The following is a 20140-nucleotide window of genomic DNA, read 5'->3' on the forward strand; positions in this document are numbered from 1 at the left end:
TAAAGATATATGACTAATTTTTGTAAACTAGACTTCACATAATTCATTGGGAAACTATTTTTTAAAATTCATTAGACAATTTTTTAAAAATTCATTAGGCAAACTACTAAGTGCCAGGTGTGGTGCTATGGCATGAGGAATATACTGGTAAGCAAAATCAACAGGGCCTCTACCTTTTTTTATTTTTATTTTTTTTATTTTTTATTTTTTTAGGCAAGGCAAACACTGGTAAGCAAAATCAACAGGGCCTCTATCTTTTTTTATTTTTATTCTTTTTATTTTTTTAGGCAAGGCAACCCTTGGTTGACCTCACAGATTGCAAGGACCTTGTCAGCTTACAAATCCTTATTTTTTATTTTTTATGCCTACAGCACCTGGTCTTCCTAGGTGGTCTCCCATTCAAGTACTAACCAGGCCCGGCCCTGCTTAGCTTCCGAGATCAGACAGGATCAGGCTTGTTCAGGGTGGCATGGCCATAGACGGGCCTGTGTCTTTAGAGGACCTGTAATTGACTGAAAAAGAATCTAGATCTAGCCTAAGAACAGGAACTTATAGATTTAATGTTAAATTAATGCAGAATTAAGAGCTTTGGGAAAGAAAAAAATAAGAATAAAAGGAAAACTGACTATTAGAATACCATTTATGCAAATAATTCCAACAAATGGTATTAAAACTTGCTAAGCATTACAGCAGCTGTCAAATTACCCATAAATTATGCAATTACCCATAAATTATATGTTCAGTTAGTTAAAGTTATGGAAGAATATTAGAAATTGGTATAACTACAAATGGTACTCAGAGGGAAGAATAAAAAAGTAACTTATTTCCATAATTTAAAAACAAAATTAATAACTCAAATGTCAAAGGAGTTGCTCATGTTTTTTTCTCCAAAAAGTTATCTAGGAAAAGATGCCAAAAAATGCTAGGAATGAGAAATTCATGAGGAAGAGTCTATTGGGAATTTCTCTATACTAATGTGATGGGTTGAGCTGACATGCATGGATCCTCTCCTGTTCCAAACCCACAGGTATTCTAGCGGAAAGCGTAACAAGAAAGGGAGGAAGGAAGAGAAGATGAAAGGAAAAAATACAAACTAGAACGTATTTTAATATATTGATAAAGGATTAATATCCGGCTTTTATAAAGAACTCATCAAATCAATATGGAAGAGATAAACAACTGAATAGAACAACAGGCAAAAAAGACATGAGCGGTATTGCACACAATAAATAAAAAACACTCAATGGCTATGAGACATGAAGAATGCTCAATCTCATTAATAATTTAGGAAATGCACCCTAAAAAAGCAGTGATAGATCATGTTACATTCATCAGCTAGGCTGACATGAAAAGTCAGAATAGAGCAAGTGTGGACAAGGAGTATTCCAACAGGAACTTTTTACACACTTCTCTGGAGTGTAAATTGGTAGAACACCAGCTTGGTAAATAATTTGGCATTATCTTTTACAACTGAAAATCAGTCTTTCTTGTGACCAGAAATTCCACTCCTGGCTATATTAGAGAAACTCTTATACATGTGCTCCAGCAGACATACCCAAGACTATTATTCATAACAGTGCTGCTTGCTCTGCAAAAAAAAAAAAAAGGAAAAGACCAAAACTGCCATTGACAAGAAAATGGAAAAATGGAAAAGGAATGAACTGTAGCTTCACCCATCAGCAAAGATGAATCTCAAACACTATACCATTGAATGTAAAAGTAAATCTCAGAAGACGACAGAGTGATAGCCTTTTCATAAATCTCAAAAATTATCAACATCAAAAAAATAATGTACTATGAAAAAAACACAAGGTAATGGCAAACTGAAAATTCAGAACTATGTTTATCTCTGCCCTCCCAGGGCTTCCATTTTAACAAAGGGAAATACACAGTAAACAAGATCAGTAAAATAAGTGCTAGATGGTGAAACGAGCTCTGGAGACAGACAAAGCAGGGAAAAGGGGCGAGTATTGGGTGGAGTGGGACGGGGGCTCTAGACAGATTTTAAATAGGATGATTAGAGAAGACCTGACAGAGTGACGTGTGAGCAAAGGCCTGGAAAGGGGAGGGAGTGAGCCATGTGGTTATCTGGGGGAAGAGTGTCTGGGACAGAGTTACAGTAAATGTATGTGCTCTCGTTGTAGGGTAATTTCACATGTGAAGGTCACTGGAACCAACCAACATCCTGGTGCACTGGAACCAACCAACATCCTTCAACTTAAAGTCACTTTGCCTTTCTTGTTCTCATTTTTTTCTCCTTTTGTCTAGCTTTCTGAATCATATATTAATTGGGTTTTTAAAGACCTGTCCCAGGAACAAGCAAGTGGAGTTATTACTATTCGGTAAATGTAGTGGCCCAAGCAAAATCTTTATTTGGAGAATTACTAATTAGATAGGGAATTTTGTTGTAATTTCACAAATCACAATTTCAGGAAAAATAGATTGTACCTCTATTCCTAAGCTCAATGATCCAGTAAATATAAAATTTAAATATTCCATAGTGGCAATTAAGAATATTTTTGACTTTAAGATAGGTGGAAAGTACTATTTCTTATAGGAGTTTACAGAATTAGAGGCATGCATTAGGATAATACAATTTTCAAGAGAACCTTATAAACTACAGTGAAAATTAGATTTGGGGCTTTAGTGTCCCGGATTCTGATTTAATATGCTGTGGAATTCACCTCATCAAATTGCTAAACTCATCTCTCACGCGAACAACTGCCTGGGTTAATTAAAAATCTGGCGCTTTTCACATGTTAATAAATAAGAGAAAATATAAAACTGCAGACCTTCTCCTTTTTAAATACAAGCAAGTAGTATATGACCTTCGCTGAGCCATTTTGATTTGATGGAGGCATTCTAATTAGTGGGTCAAATTGCTCTCATTTTTCATAGCACTTGCTCAGAAAAACTTGTTGCATATGCTTTTTTTAAAACAGTGGTACCACAGAGTCTGTCTGGTGGTAGGCTGATTGTTACATGAGCGACTATTCTTCATGTGTTGATTTCGTCCTCTTTCTAAACAACGTCCTTTGCTATCACAAGATTGAGATTGGGGTGTTTTCATTAATCGGGTGCTTTAGGGAAGAGTTTTTTCACATGACCACTTTCCAAATACGTACAGAAGCAATAACATACAATACTTTGGCATTTGGAGACCTAAGTAGCACATATTCAAATATGTAGCATCTCACCAACGCTGTCACAAGAAGCCTTTAAGGGGTTTGATTTGGTTTGAGAGAAGAGGGTGAGGCGATTCTCTGGGTACTCTCGCACCTCTTCTCCTCCAAGGGACTACGCTTGGGCCCCTGCACTGTGAGAAAACCACCCGGGCGCAGAATTCTAGGAGTTGTTGCTATTTACTCGCTTCTAGCCATGACCTGGTTTTCATTTTTTCGCCATTTCTTTTAGTTTTTGGTTTACTTGTCTTACTAAGGAGATAAATATTATGTATATATAAATATATTATAAACATATATGTGTATATTATATATATAGGTATATATTGTTTTAGTGAGTTTTTCTTACTCTATTCTCGTTTTGTTTTCTATTTATATTCTTATCCTATTTCACAATTTATCTATTTAATCTTTAGGTTTTCTGTTTTGTCTTTTAAGATTATTACATTTCTTAAAAATACTTCTTTAATACTTCTTTAAAAATACTTCTTTTGAAATTTTAGTCTAAAGGTGTTCTTTTAACATCTCAAGTGTTTTCCATTTAACAAGTTCAATATGGAAACTTCTTATACGATGGCAACTCTTATTTACTTTTTTCCTTTTGAGTTTTGATTTTATTATAAAAGTTGATTTCTTGGTTTTGAAATTCTTGTTCTTAAGCTTTTAAGTATCTTACTAATTCAATTTTTTATCTTTCTATATTTTAATTATTTTATTTCTCACGTTGTATGAATACGATAGAGTGAGCATGTAAATTATTATCTACATTAGAATGCTCTTGCAAGTGAAGGTAGTCCTGTTAATAATTTTACTGGCACGACAGGCATAAACCGGGACAGCCCCAAGCAAACCGGAATGCATGATCACTGGACCTACAAGGGAACGTTCAGGTCTACCCCACCCCAGCATTCCCAGACACCATAAAATACAGCGGTAGTGTTTCGGTTTTCTCTAATAGATCCTTCATATCTTCCAAACCCGTCTTGCCAAAAACACTTATAGAAAATAAAAATAACTGTGTTTATTGAACATTTATCATTTGATAAGCACTTTACGTGGATGATTCCTGGGGGGAATAGGGTGTGATCTTCCCCTGATGCTTGTTGTAGCCTCTTCAATAAAACTGGATGGTATAGCTACCCACAGTGTGCCTTCCCAGGCAATGTTGATTTCTATGTGGTCAGCAATGGTGGTCTCTGATGCCCTTCCTGTTGGATTTGCAGCCTGCTTTGCCAACAGTGAGCTACCACACAAGAAAGAAAGGTCAGAAGGAGGGCCTACTAGCCATGACTTCTCAATAGTCCTGGCTGACTTGGTGAAAAAAATACATCATCATAAGGCAGCAGCGCTGGAGGGGACCCTGGCAGGCTGTCCGCTTGCTCTCCATCTTCCTCTAATTATGTATTCTTCCGTTTATTTGTGGTTTGACTCTTCTGCCTTGTCGACAAAGGAGTTTCTTGGTATAAGCAGTGCTTTCCCCTCATCTTTCCAGGGACCTGGAAAAGATGACTAATGCAAGTAGGGCTTCTTTTTAAAACGGAAGAGTCATTTTTCTGCCGATATCTTGTCCGACGGCTGTGGGCCTCTTAGGTTGCTGGAACTTCAGCAGGGTCTTTTCTACCTCTCCAAACAGATGCTGCCTGCCCCTGAGGAAAAGCTGGTCTCTCAGAATAATTACCGCTACCATATTTTATTGACTCTAAGATGTTATACATTGAAATATACACCATCAGTTTATAGTCCACCAAGAAAGAAAAACGATACTGCCAGTTCAGCTATGGCACACCATCAATTTTTTAATGTGCCCTGATTTTAAAGATATTAAAATGTGAAAAAAAATGTGACTCTTAGAATTGATAGAATACTTTTTTCCCCCTTTAATTTTCCACCACTTGATTATTAATGCTCTTCCAAGGCCCACCACAGGGGGTTGGAGACTTGAGGCTGGAGACTTGCCTGCTATTGTTCAATCTGATTCATTACATACCCTCACCCCAGAGAGGTGAGTAAATTGCCTGAGGTCAGACTCCTAGCAAATGGCCGAATCAGGATCTTAACTCAGAAATTCTGACAGCAGTCTCACACAGTTAATCATTATATTATATTGCCTCCCTACATATATTTAGACAGGACCTTTAAAAAAATTCCCTTTTTGGTGGGGTAGGGCAGGCAGGGATTATGATTTTATATAATCTACATCGAAGGGCATTTCAAGAAATGGCTTGTCAAACACGAGACTGTATTTATTGCTGTAAGATGTCGAGAATGCAGTCCATGCACGTGTACAGCGCGCCCCCTTTGGGAGGACTGGGAAAGAAATGTCTTGGAAGTCTCATTAATCAAGAAAAGCTGTGCTGTTCCTGGGCCATTATTTGCCTTTATCCTAAGTCGCCATGAATCTTGCAACTGTGGAACTGATCACCTTTCCTTCTTTACTGTCACTACTCGGAAGCTTAGTTTTGTGACCTACCTCTAACAATTAGGGCTTGTACTTTATAGATTAAACATGGTCATTTTTTCCCTTTGCCCCAATATCATTACTTTTTTACGTTTGTTTATCTGTTTTTGATTGAATTAGATGTATCGCTGTAAGCGTTCTCAAAGTTTTTTGGAACAGAATGGTATATTGTGTGTGTACTTTTGAAACTAGTGTTTTCTAGAAATTGAAATGCAGATGTCTGGGTTAATACAGTAGCATATTAGCATCTACTTATCCTAACTTCCCATTCAATGAATTATGAAAGGCGCCCCCCACCTTGTAAAATCCAAAGAAAACAATAACAACCAAAATAACTGGCATTAGAAATAAAGTCTAAAGTTAAGTCCATATGCCGAGTCTTGGTATAGCCACTGAGCACAGAACCCTGGGGAGAGCAGAAAGAAAAGAAATCCTGGGAAGAGCAGAACATACGTTTTAAAAAATGTTAAAACGTTCAGTCACCTCTCACCTCGAGACATCAAACAGATTCCCCCATTACTGTAGAACCATTTTCTGAAAGGTTCTCCTTCCTTTACTTTCCTTCCGGGCTTTTAGATTAAGAATTTGACAATGAGTAAGTGATCATATAAAAGAGCTGGTCGTAAACACTGACACCGCTGAAAAACCCAGAGAGAAATAACAGAACGACTGAATATAAAGCCGAAACAGCTCTTGAAGGTTAATTTGGGTAGAAATAGCAGGGTGAAGTTCTACAAACTCAGTCTATAATTCCTAATTAATTTTATAACTGTGGGAATGGGAAAGGCGGGGAGAAATAAAAACATTTTAAATTCCATGATATACATCGGAGTAGGGAGAAATATACCTTCCAAATCACTACGAATGAAAAGAGCAAAATATATAGCAAAAGATATAAACCAGTAAGTGAAACAGCTGTGCTTTACAGTCTCAAACTCACCACAAAATGTAAGACAAAAGGACAGGAACAGGACTGAATTCATCAGCATCAAAAAGAAATAAAATAGTTTTTTTGCTCCACAATTGAAATAAAAGGCAGAGACTTGGACTGAGTTCAAGAAGAACATCCAACTATACTTCTTACAACAGTAAGACCAAAATCAGATTACAAAGAAAGAATAAGATTAAAAAGATGAAATAAAATATTATCAGGCAAACAAAAATAAGCAGAGGTGGCACTGATATTATCAAATGGAAGTTCAAAGCAAAAAGGATTCAATGAAGCAAAAAGGACCTTTTTGTACTGAAACAAAGGGAAATCCATAATTATGTTATAATAGCCCTGAGCATTTATGAGCTTATTAACATCAAAATATGTACAGCACAAAACCATTTGATATGTAAGATGCAAGACACAGAAACACAACTATAGTGAGATAGTAAAATAGCAATATCATCTATGATAGAGCAAGTTGATAAAGATAAGAAGATATATCTAGGTAGTTTAAATAATGTAATTAGTAAAACTGAATTAGTAGATGCAGTAAAATTTTATACCATAAACTTTCAATTCCACTGATGAATTTTTTAAATTGAGCACATGCCAAGGGATAAAGAACATTAATAAAGTTTATAAAATATGCTTATTATATAAGCCATATTTTTATTTCTTCATTATAATCCACCAAAACTAGAACTTATAAAAAAAAAAACCTTTTAAAATAACTGTTGGGCCAATAAAACCCCCAAACTATGATGCTAAATCCTTTAGATTTGCACTGTCCCATATGGTAGCCACAAGTCACATGTGGTTATTTACATCTAATTTAATTAAAAGTAAAATTAAAAATTCAGCTCCTCACTCATACTAGCCACATTTTAAGTACTCAATAGCCACGTAGAGCTAGTGGTAGCCATATGCGACAATGTAGATATTTCTATGTATTTCCTTACCACAGAAAATGCCATTGAACAGTGCTGCTTTTAGAAAATAGAATTCATGATAACGAATGGAGACCTAATCATTAATATTGGATTCACATAACTCTCACAAAGACATTAACATCCAGGATAAAAATGTAATGAAGATATGAACCAACAATTCATAAGAAGGAAATACTAATTTAAAAAAATCATGTGGAAAAACTTTAAACCTAATCAATAAAATAATATATTTTTCAACTATCAAATTAGTAAGCATAAAAAATTATAATACACTTTATGCTAATGAGACTGTGGCGAGATGTTCACTTGTAAACTGCTGAAGGCCAATAAATACTTGACAAAATCATTCTAGAAAGCTCCTACTCAACTGTCTAGAAATGGTTCTCAAACCTGGCTACACAGTAGAATCACTCTGGGGACTTTTAAAAAACACAGTGCCTGAGCTCCCAGACCCACAGGTCCTCATTTAATTGGCTTGGGATGGAGCCTGGATTTTTGTAACTCTCATGTGCAGACCAGACTGAGAACCATTATTCTAGAGATATAACTTCAGGGTCCAGGGTACAGTGGAAATTCCATCTGAGTGTGGAACTGTCGGCAAGAGGGTGCGGGGGGTGGGTGGGTATCTGTGCCCATTGCCCACTACAGAGCTCCACCTGGCAGCCTGTTCACCGAGTTCCCAATATAGCCATGTGGTAAGAACTCATCAAAGAGAGGATTCTCTGTAGGTATCAAGGCAGAGAGGGGCTGAGACAGAACCTGAGCCCCAGAATGGCACAAGGGAGCAGCTGGTTTATTATGTGCTTTCATGAAAAAAACCAACATTGGATAAAAAGGGGGGTTGACATACCTGGAGTGGTCAGAATGATGGGGATTCAGCAGCAGCTATGGCCTCGGACCCAGGAGAGTAGGCAAGGCCCAAGACTTTCTCAACGCAGGAACCAGATGCCTCCCCCTCATGTCTTGAAGCTCTGTAGCTCCCGGGCTGTTAGACGCAGTCCCAGGGAAAAAGCAAGAGAGGAGAAACGAAACTGATTACAGTTGTCCTGAATTGACTGACAATAGGATTAAGTTTCTTTCACGTTGGATTTGAGCTTAAAATTCAGAGTTTGTGAAAATGAAGAGTTGTGCATGAAGGATTCTTACTCACTACACATGCATTATCGAGCTTATTCATGGCAAGAATCCTGACGGGCACTGCAGTTATAACCCTACTTTTATAGATAATAGTGCTTTGATTCAGATAGAAGGTAACTTACATTTCTAACACGGTTTGTTTATATACTTTGATGTTACATGACTCGATTCATAAAGGTTTAAATTCATAGATATAAACAACGGATTGGTGGTTAGCAGAAGGGAAGAGGAGTGTGGGGGGAATAGGTTAAGGGGGTCAAATGTCTGCTGACAGATGGAAACTAGACTTTTGATGATGAGTACCGATAGTGTATACAGATAACAAATTATAGTGTCGTACACCTGAAAATTATGTAATCTTATTACTCAATGTTACGGCAATAAAATAAGTGCCAAATTTAAAAAAATCCATAAGGTCTGTGACTACTATATCTTAGTAATGGGATGCACCTGATTCAATGTAAAAGGATGTGATTTTTGTTCTAACTTCTTACTTTGACTATAATATTGCTATTTGTTCTTTATTTGTGTGATGCTACCTTTGATGCCTCCGTAAGCATTCCTGGTATGTACCACTACTTTTTCTAGTCAGTGGGTAATCCAGGGAGGAAGGGCGGAAGGAGGGAAAGCAGGAAGAGACAGAAGGCTGGAGGGAAAGGAACAGAAACTCAATAACTGTGAGAGGTTTTTTTTTCTTTTTTTCAACATTTAAGTGTGAGTAGGTGGAAAAAAACCTAAAACTAAAATAAATGGTTTTATTAAGATAATAGAATACATACATACCTCAAATTTCTGTACCCTACAAAGAAAATACCTTCTTTTCTAGACTCATTCATGGTAAAACTCAAAGTAAATCACGAATTAAATAAAGCTGCTTTTTCCAAAGCTTATCTGCTAAAAACCTATTAAAAATTCCACACTTCATAGTGAAGCATTAGAAATAGTCTTTTTAAAATCAGAAATGAATAAGGATGCCCACTACTATTGCTTCTATCCAACACTGTACTGAAGGTTCTTTCCAGAAAAATAAAACGAAAAAAGAACAATAATAGGAATGAAAAGAAAAATTGCGTCATTTTTGATGATATCTGGATGGAAATCCTGAAAATTAAGTTACAAATATATTGTTAGAATCAATACACACGATAGCTATAGAAATGGGTTACATTCTATATAACAGTCACAGAAAATATAATCTTAAATAATATTCCATTTACAACCACCAAAATAAAAGGCACCTGGGCATAAATCTCACTGAAGATAAAAATGTTCTTTATAGAGAAAATTATACAGCTTTGTTAAAGGAATTAGAAAAATCGTTACAAATGGCGCATGTTTATAGAAAGAGAGATCCAATATTGAAAAGAAGACAAGCCTCCCCAAATTTATGAATTAAATGTAATTGTAATCAACTCCAAGTAAGAGACTGGTAAAGTTTGATGTACAAATTCTAAAATTACTTGAAAAAGCAAAACGCGAATAGCCAAGATAATTTTAAAGAATATCAAAGTGCATAATTTGTCTTATCATGTTGTAAGTCTTATTATAAATGGATTGTAAATAAAACAGTCACATAGAGAGCCCAGAAACAGACCCAAGCATTTGTGAAAATAATATGGGAGAGAAACAGTCTTACAGATTAGAGAGGGAAAGGTTAGGACAGCTGGGAAAACATTTTAATGCTACCCCACATCAAATCCTACCACACGAAAGTCTGTTCCCAGGTATTCTATAGACCTAGATAGGAAAATCATAACTTTTTAAAGAAAGCATTTAGAAGAATTTCTAGGAGACTATTTTTGTGATCCGTAAGATATATAAAGTAGATTGACAAATTTGGCCATATTAAAAAATTTATTCATTAAAAGATAATATTTTTAAAAGTGAAAGGACAAGAGAGCCTTGGAAAAGACATGTGCAATACACACAGTCAACAGAGAATTAATAACCAGAATATATAAATAAATCCTGAAAATTGATTTAAAAAAATCTAATTTAAAATGAGGTAAAATATAATAGACAATTCACAGAAGAGAAGCCATAAGTGGCCAATAATCTTATAAAAAATGTTCAGTTTTACTAGTAATTTGAGAAATTCAAATTAAACACTACAATGAATTTACATGAATAGTCATTGGTTAGCAATACAAAGACTGTCAATTATAATCCGTGAAGATGCAGAAAAATGGCAACTCTCTTACACGTTGGAGAGGGCATATAAGACTAACCAATGTAGCAATAACTGGTAAAGATTTGTATACCTATAACACTGCAATTTAATCCTATACGAGAATGTTTTTAGCTGTATCCGTTGCAGTTGCGAAAAAAAAAAGTGGAAAAAAATGCGGCATTCGTCAACAGGACAGTGGATAAAATGTGGTGCATTCTTACAGTGGAATACTATATAGCAGGGGGAAATTTAAAACTAAAACAGCACGACCTACATGGATTAATCTCACAAACACAATGTTGAAAAAAAGGTTAATTGCTGAATATATATGGTACAGATGGTACTTGACTTATCACGGTTTGACTTACAAGTTTTTGACTTTACAATGATGCAAAAGTGAAAAGCACTCAGCAGAAACTGGCCAGGCTAAGCAATGATGTTCAGTTAAAAAATGAATTTTCAACTTATGGTATTTTCAACTTAAAATGGGTTTATCAGGATGTAACCCCATCATAAGTTGAGGAACATCTGTATAATATGAAATTTAAGATCATGGTGAACAAAAGTATATATATATTTTAGGGATAGAGACATATATATCCAAGTCTTTATTGAGTTGAGAGGAAGGTATCCTCTATTCTGAAATTTCTATCATGAATGGATATTGGACTTTGTTAAATGCTTTTTCTGCATTAATTGATGTGAGCATCAATTTTTCTTGTTTAGGCTGTTGTTATGGTGGATAACATTGGTTGACTTAAATTACTGAACCAATCTTGCATTCCTGGGTTAAATTCCACTTGGTCAGAGTATATTATTCTTTTTATGTATTGCTGAATATTATTTGTTTATATTTTGCTAAGGATTTTTGCTCCTATACTTGTGAGTGATATTGCTCTGTAGTTTTCTTTCTTTGGACTGCTTGGTTTTGGAATCAGGGTAATATTGGACTCATAAAATAATTTGAGAAGTATTCCTTCTTTTGCTGTTTTGTAGACGAGACTGCATAGAACTGATGCGAATTCTTCTGTAAACACTTGGTAGAATTCTCCACTGAAGGCGCCTGGGCCTGGAGATTTCATTTTAAAAGAAGAAATTAATTTCTTTTAAAAGATTTAAATTAATTCAATTTAATTCTTCGATTTCTTTAATATATTTATAAGGTTATTCGAATTACCTATCCCATATTATGTGAGTTGTGGTAGTGTGTGTTTTTGAGAAATTGGTCCATTTCATTTAAGTTTCATCAATTTTATGTATGTAGAGCCGTTAGTAATTTTATTATCTTCTTGATGTCTGCAGTCTGTAGTTTCATCCATTGCTTCATTTCTAACATTGGTAATTGTGTCTTTTTTTTTTCTTTTTCAGTTTATCAGAAAGAACTGGTCAATTTTATTGCTCTTTTCAAAAAGATAGCTTTTCGTTTTGATTTTTCTCTATTATTTTTGTTTCGTTTTTATTTATTTCTGCTTTCATCTTTATTATTTTTTCTGCTTGTTTTGGGTTTATTTTGCTCTTTTTCTAGGTTCTTGAGTTAGGAGCACATTGATTTAAGGTTCTTTTCTTCTAATTTATGCATTTAGCGCTATGAGTTCCCATTTCAGCACTGTTTTAGCTGCATCTCACAAATTTTGATATAGTGTCTTCATTTTTGTTCAGTTTGATATATTTTTTAATTCCCTCGAGACTTTCTCATAGATCTATGGATTAGTTAAGAATGTGTTGTTTAGTTTCTAGATGTTTGGAGATTTTCCTGTTTTCTGTCTGTTATTAACTTCTAGTTTGATTCCATTGCGGTCAGAGAACATATTTGGTATGACTTCAAGTCTTTTAAATTTGTTAAGGTTTCTTTCATGACCCAGGATATACTCCATCTTGGCAAATGTTCTATGAGCACTTGAAAAGAATGTTTATTTGGCTGTCATTGCATGTAATGCTCTATAAATGTCAATTAAATCCTATTGGTTGATGATGGTGCTGAATTCTTCTATAGCCTTGCTGATTTTGACACATTGGCTGGGAAACAGGGAAATGATGCCTTATTAATGCTGGGTGAGTGCAGAAGTTTAGAGTCCCCACTAGGTGAAAACCCCCGATCCCCGTAAGACCTTCTCTGATACCTTCTCTGATGGGAAGGGGCAGAGGTACCTCGTTACTATCTATCGGAGGGAGTTCTCATTAATATTGAGTGATGACAAAAGTCCTGCTCTCCACAAGAATTTCTCTGACCTGATCCCAGCAGGGAGGAGAAGGGGAACACTGTCACAGCCAGTAAAGGGTGGAGCCTTTGCTGACAGGGCATAGGGATGAGGTTGGGGCTACAGTTTTATGCACGGTATTTGGCTATAGTAAGTCAGTTATTGTCTAAAAGTTTTCTGTCTTGCTAGGCTGCCCTTTCCTAATACTTTTGCTAGAGAGAGCAGGTGTCTGGAGGGAGAGTTTGTTGTCGGTACCATTAGTGTTTTGGGGTTGTAGCTTCTCTAGCACCTAGTTCAGGATATTTGAGGCAAAAAGGAAACCCGGGAAACTCACCACTGTGCCATCACTCAGGTCCTAAGGTCCCCAGCTGGTCTGCCTTCTTCCTTCCACCTCTCAGTCCTCCTGTTTATTTTATATGTAATTTCTAGGATTTTAGTTGTACTTAGTGGGAGAAATAGAGAAAAGCACATTTCCACGTTGTCTGATATTATAAGCGATATTACTTTTACATCTTCTACTGTGTCCAAAATATTTAAAAATAACTTTTTAAATGATTAGGCGATGCTGGTGAAAGTTAAACTATTCTTTAAGATTTGGGGGGCACAGCGACTCACTCTCTGCCTCCCCGCTTTTCCAGAGGATTGCCTCTCTTTTCCTGTTCAGCCTTGTCCTCTTCTCCATGTTCCTACATGACCAGTCCCCTGAAAAGAAAAACTTTAACCTGCTCCTGCTGAGGATAGGGGTAGGTAGGTGGAAGCCTGAAGCCAATAGCAAATTATGTTACATTCAAATTTGAGTTATGGGAAAAAGAGTTATTAAAGAGGGTTTTGAAAATTTTAAAAGTCATTAGATGGTTTTGATATTTAAAATATTTAACAATTAGAACAGTACTATGGGAAGGTACCTGTTCCCATGAGTCATCTCGTACACAGGATTCAGAGAAGAGACCATTTACCAATCCATATGGATGTGTTTCGAAGTTTTAACAACCAGCCTTACCTATAACTATTCAAAAAATTTTTTTTTTCTGAAAACAGCAGGTTGTGAAACCACAAAGATGATAAAAGTTGTTTAAAACACTTCTAATGACAAGCAGTACATAACTAGAGTCTGGAAAGGGTAAAATTTAAAAAAAAAAAGTATCTGAGACTTTTTATTCCTCATGTTGCTAAAGCTAATCAAGAAACATGAAAAATTATATTAATTAGTTCCCTTTGAGAGATGCAGTCAATATCATGTTGGTCACAGTTAAGTGGAACTGTACGATCTTTTCATAATCAGAATAATAAAACATTTCAATTCCATAGAGTATATACTGTTATAAATGGACACACTGAAATTTCAAGAGCACAATCCCAGGTGGATGTATCCAAATATCACTATGCACATAGCAAGCAATGTAGAGATCCTGGGAGATTTTGCCATCCAATATTTCAGGAAGCAGGAAGCAGCTGGAGAAATCATCAATGGCTATGGGAAAAACTGAAATTACGTTTCTAAAAGCTAAGAATAACTTATGAAAAAAAAAAAAGACACTATTCATAGAATCGCAAAAGAAATTGATTGAGAGAATTAAGGCATTTGGAACATTCTTTTGTAGGTGGTTGGTTGAGTGAGAAACAGTCCAATCCATAGCCAGGTTAGACAAAGGGGCTGGACGTGATCAGAGCAAATTTTCCGTGTTAAGATCCAATGTCAGACACTGGGATACTTGCGGCCCTGAGGGATTGGAGGAAGGGTGGGTTTGGTGTTGGAACCCAGGCAACTGATGACTGACAGTTGGTGTCTTCTGTGTTGGATAGACCCTTTTTCATGTTGAAGTGATGATTTATGTAGTTCTATAAAACATTAAGAGAAAAAGATACAGTTAACTCCTTGCTACACTGAACAAAGAAAAGAAGCATTGCATGATGTGAGCATCAGAATAATATTTAGAAGTCATTCATAACAAACTTTAAGGAATAAATGACATCCAAACAAGAAAAATAGGGGATGAGGTACAGAATGTACCATGTGCATGGTTGGACAAGGATTAGGTTGTGGAGACTTGACCAATGACCAGAGGTTGCCATAGCAGCAGTTCTTAGGCTACACTTCTATGCTGCTCATACCTTCTGTAACAAGGCTCTGTACCTTCTTTGCTCACAATCACACATACGTAGACTTAGTGCATGCAGATGCACATACACGGACACACACGCACACACCTTGAAGTTCTTCCTAGAGCAAACTCATCTCGTGCCCTCCAAGGATGAAGAACCATGGAGCCAGGTTCCTTTGAGGGCTGTTTTAAGCAAGAGAAGTTTAGACCACAGAGACTGAAGGTAGAAGCATGGTGGCCACAGAGGAAGCCGAATTCTCACTGGGGAGAAAGCAGTGTTGGAGGGACTGAGAAAGTGAGGCAGAGGATTCTGAAGGGAGGAAAACGGAGTGACCTATATCTTAAGATCAGGAAGAGTCGATCTGTTGGGCAAAGTGAAGCAGTCCAAAATGTTAAAGGCAAAATGGACCTTTTTATGTATATTCAGACAAAATGGCACACTCCTTGAGAAGGTGATGTCAAGTGAACAGAAGACAAAAAATAAAAAAGAAAGAAAAGAAAAATCTCCTCCGTGTTTGCTGCTAGATTTTTTTTCTTTTTCCTTTTTCTTTTCTTTTTTTTTTAGGCAAGGCAACCCTTGGTTGACCTCACAGATTGCAAGGACCCTGTCAGTTTACAATCCCTTAGTTTTTTTTTATTTTTTACACCTATAGCATCTGGTCTTTTTAGGTGGACTCCCATCCAAGTACTAACCAGGCCCGACCCGGCTTAGCTTCTGAGATCAGACGGGATCGGGCTTGTTCAGGGTAGCATGGCCATACACTTCGTTTTTAACCACTGAGAAATTTTTAAACTGGAAAGGGTAACAAAAGCATCTTATGAGAATAAAGGCCCCAGAATGGAAATAAGAGAAAGAAAGACTGGGCCCCCTTTCTCAATCAGTTCAAGATTCTACACCCAGGTAAGTTATACCCCAGGGGGCTGAAGTAACTCACAGAAGTACTTTCAGAGTGTACTTTTAGAGTACTTTGAGAATTCATTGACATTGAGAAAATTACTAGAGACAAATAATACTGCCATTTTAAAAATAGAAATAAAGGTTTACAAACCAGTTCACCTGACTTTAAACCTTAGCAAGTTCAAGTTTATTAAAGAGATGGTTTGCATATTTAGGAAATACTATAGTGGGTGATAAGTGTTGGAAAGGATTTGTGAAGAAAAATTATTTCAGATGAACTTAATTTCCATTTTACTTAGGCAGGGGTCAATGAACTATAGCCCGTAGGCCAAATCTGGTCTGCAGACTGTTTTAGTCCATAGGGTTTAGTGGAATGCAACCCATGCCTATGCATTTAAATATTGTCTGTGGCTGCTCTCATGATTCAACGGTAAGAGTCCGTGTGATCCATAAAGACAAAAGCATTTACTGTCTGACCGTTTACAGAAAGCTCACTGACCTCCGAGTTAGAAAAGACCACAGATATAACGCGTCTTGATTTCTGTAAGGCACGTATCAAAGCTTCTCGTGTAAATACACTAGAGAGAGATGAGTGGGAGTCACATACAAGGCGGACTTGCCCTGGAAGTGAGTCTCTGGAGACTTGTCACAAGATGCTACTCTTGGCGAAGTCCTGGATCCTACTGTTGACAGGGACCATGACAAGGACATAAGTGACATGCTGGCTGGCTTTACAGAAATCTGTACAGTAGAAAATATGGAAGACGAATCAAGACCTCAAGTGATCTAATCAAGCTAGAATGTAGGGCTGAAACCCAAATGATAAGTGGATGAAAATTAAGTTGTATTTACATTAAAACAAACAAACAAACAAGTGTGCACATACTACTGTATGACAGAAACCTGGTCTGGCAGTTCATGTGAAAGGGGTATGAGACCCAGGCCAGAAGCGTGAAGTGACTGATCGGAAAAGCCCCAGGGAAGGGCAGCGGCAAGATGGCAGACTAGGAAGCCCCAGGCCCTCGGTCTTCCATGGACACGTTAAATAAACAACTAGAGACTAGCTAAAGTAACTTTATAGGAGCTCTGAAAATCAGTCAAAGATAAGGGACCCAGCCATCCTGAGTATAACTATAGCTGAAGAGGGAGGCCACCCCTGAACGGGTTAAAGATGCCTGCTTTAGGAGCCTCTTCCTTCTGAGATGGCATCCACGTGTCCCCTTGTCCCTGGCAATCTAACAAGTCTATCTTCTCTTTCCGGTTCCCCTGGTCACCTGAGCAAGCAGGGGACACTTCTGTCCTCTTCTGGGCTCAGGCAGATCATCCCTCCTCCCTCAGGCTACACATGGCGGCTCCCTCCTGGCCCCCAGGTCCTGAAGAATCCCGCCAGTTTACTCGTTCCTCTATCAACTGCTCCCAGAGCCCCACCTTCTATCCCAACACTGCGTTGCCTTCTTCTGTGCCTCTTTTCACCTCTAGCCCTTCATTCTCCCCATACCGTTCAAGGTCTTTACTCACTGTCATTTATGAATATTGACACTGAGCCCAGAGACAAAAATGCAATGACCGTTCTGTCTGTGCCCGAAGATACACACTCACATGTGTGTTGGGGAACAAGGGGAAAAGTGGGTGGGGGGGAGCGGGGGATGAAGTAGAGGGACTAAGCCAGACCCTTCCAACCCGAAACCATCAGGATCTGCCAGACTTCCAGAGCAGATTGGCCAGCCATCTGAAACTCCCATGCTTCTCTTCGCCTTCGCTGAAAGGAGCCCGAGTCGTCAGAGATGGAGCCCGAGGTCCTCTCTCCTCTGAAAAGCACATGCCCCTCGCCCAGGAAGACGCCCTGTGGTCAGGTGGGCAGAGCGGCAGCGTCCTCTCTGAGTAGCAAAGTGACCTTGGGCACATTCCTGACCTTTGTGAACTTTGTTTTCCATCTATAAGAGTGGGAGACAAATAATCCACCCTACCTACAAAGGGACATTCTGACTTAAAACACTCATTTAATTTAAAAAATCAGTAACGGTCAGAAAAACAATGGGAAATACATGTAATTATATTATTACTATTTATATGCGAATCATAGGTAAAATGACTCATACCTTTTGGGGCCTGCTCCTCCTTGCTATCGCTTATTTCTGATCCCGAGTGTGAATAAGTATTGTACTTTAGAGGCTCAAAAGGCAAGTCTTTATACCACTGACAAGGCTCAAACAATGCAGAAAATTTCATGTCCATATGAGAATCCTTGTTGCTGAAAATCAAAAAATGAGTGATATCTGTGAGCTGCAAAACTACTAGTGACCATGCATCCTGTGCCTATGGCTTCGCCCGGTCACCTTTACCGGGTCCTGTCAGGGTGCGAACACGTCTCTGCTGAGCTGAAGTTTTCAGTGGTATTTGTAGCAAAACCTATAAAGCAGCTAACATATCAAGTACTGTACATATTAGCATAAACTCCTCACCTGTTATATAAAACATAACTGCATACCTACCAAGAGCAAGGCATCATGATAGGTGCTGGAGTATAGAACAAGGTGAGTAAGGCACAGGTCCTAATTTCTAGGACTTGAGAATCGAGTATACTTTACATACAGCAGTTTCTTCTATTTCGAAGAGAGAGAAAATGCAAGTGCACTAGGGGGCGAGATCTGGACCACGCACTGGGACTGTGAGGACAAGGTTGGGCTGTGACCTGGGTGCCTGAAGTTCTGGTGTCGGGGCCAGCGCACTTCCTCTGGGTTTACCTGCCTCCTGGCTCCACCCTGGAGCTGAGCCCGCAGAGCGCTCAGAGTAGCTGAGCTTTGTTCACAGTAAGATTAAACATTGCTTCTCGTATTTATTAATTAGCGTGTCTCCCATGTTTGGTAAACTGTTAACATCTTTTCCTCATTTATCTTTCGAGAATCTTCGTGCTGCCCATAACAATTTGCGTAAACTCTTTTTATAATGAATGTCAACTCTTTTGTTGTATTTTAATTAGCTTACTGTTTTCCTTTTAATTTTGTTTTGGATCTAGAGAAACTTAAAATGTTTATATCATCAAAATATATTCATCTCTTCTTTGTGATTTTGCTCATCATTCCAAAAACATTTAATTAACACTTTAATCAACGTACCACGCGAACACAGTTAAAACTAAGTCATGTTATACAGAAGAGCTTATAATAAAAAGTAATAATCGCCCTGATTTCTCTTTCCAGAGAGCCATTTTTAACCATGTCTGTTTTAAGTGTTCTGACAATATTCTTATTTCTAAATAATATGTTACTGACATTTATTGATGTGTCAGCCTTAAACATATCTTTGGTAGATATGGCTTTCTGCAATGACTGGGAAGGATTCAGCTCGCTTAATATCACTTTCCCTGACTTTTTCCTCCTCTCCAGCAGTTCTGTCACTATTTTCAGTTCCCCCATCTGTCAGATCTACATCTTCATGTCCTCGTTCCATTTCTTGTTCCATCGACGGCAGATGATACATATTGACTTTCCGCCTCCACCTCCCAAACTTTGTCATTAGAGCTCTACTTTTCACTGTCAATGTTGATCGTACAGTTTTGACCTCATAGTTATATCTTTTCATGATTTAGCCAAAGGTTGATTAAAAATGTTGAACATTAATAGATAATTGGTTACTGCAGAGCCTGGCAGTTAGCTATGATTATGCGTCCTTCTTTGTAGTTCCATGTAATGAGTCCTACCTCGGCAAAAAAATTAAAAAAATTACTTTTCTAGGATCAAGTTCAAGTTGACCTCTACTTGTTCTCATTCCACGTTTAACTTAAGTTCATATCTGGCGGTAGCAAAGGCTGATGCGAATTGAGTCTGTTCAAGACAAAGCCTGTCCTTTAAATGAGGGTGTGTGTCTATGTCTACGAGGATGATATTAAGACTGAAGCTGAGATGAAGCGGGTAGAAGCAAGTCTCAGCAAGGTGTCCTCAGGAGTTCAGGGCTCTATCATGAAAACACAGTCCAAATAGCTATCCGGGCCTGTCCTTGACCTGGGAGTAACCGTTGTGGGTGGTATATGCATACTACGGTGACATGTCTAGTGGGCACAAGCACATCTGTGTTACGTTTGAATGGCAAGCAGAGGCTGCATCGCTTGGTG

General features: G+C 37.7%; 1 protein-coding gene and 2 pseudogenes across 1 annotated transcript in view; all 3 read right to left on the bottom strand.

The window, feature by feature from the left end:
• Nucleotides 1-362: 362 nt before the first annotated feature.
• Nucleotides 363-481, bottom strand: LOC112478822 (annotated as a pseudogene).
• Nucleotides 482-10674: 10193 nt separating this feature from the next.
• The window catches only part of LRGUK (leucine rich repeats and guanylate kinase domain containing), a 99476-nt gene continuing 90010 nt past the window's right edge, over nucleotides 10675-20140 (bottom strand). Inside the window, exons 19-20 of the mRNA XM_006910654.3 lie at nucleotides 18129-18280; nucleotides 10675-14868 (exon numbers count right to left, since the gene is read on the bottom strand). Coding sequence (XP_006910716.1) covers nucleotides 14726-14868; nucleotides 18129-18280 — 295 coding nt within the window. The 3' untranslated portion in view covers nucleotides 10675-14725. The remainder of the gene's footprint in view (nucleotides 14869-18128; nucleotides 18281-20140) is intronic.
• On the bottom strand, nucleotides 15776-15894 carry LOC112478809 (annotated as a pseudogene).

The sequence above is a fragment of the Pteropus alecto genome, unplaced genomic scaffold, assembly GCF_000325575.1.
Source record: "Pteropus alecto unplaced genomic scaffold, ASM32557v1 scaffold22, whole genome shotgun sequence".
NCBI lineage: Eukaryota > Metazoa > Chordata > Mammalia > Chiroptera > Pteropodidae > Pteropus > Pteropus alecto.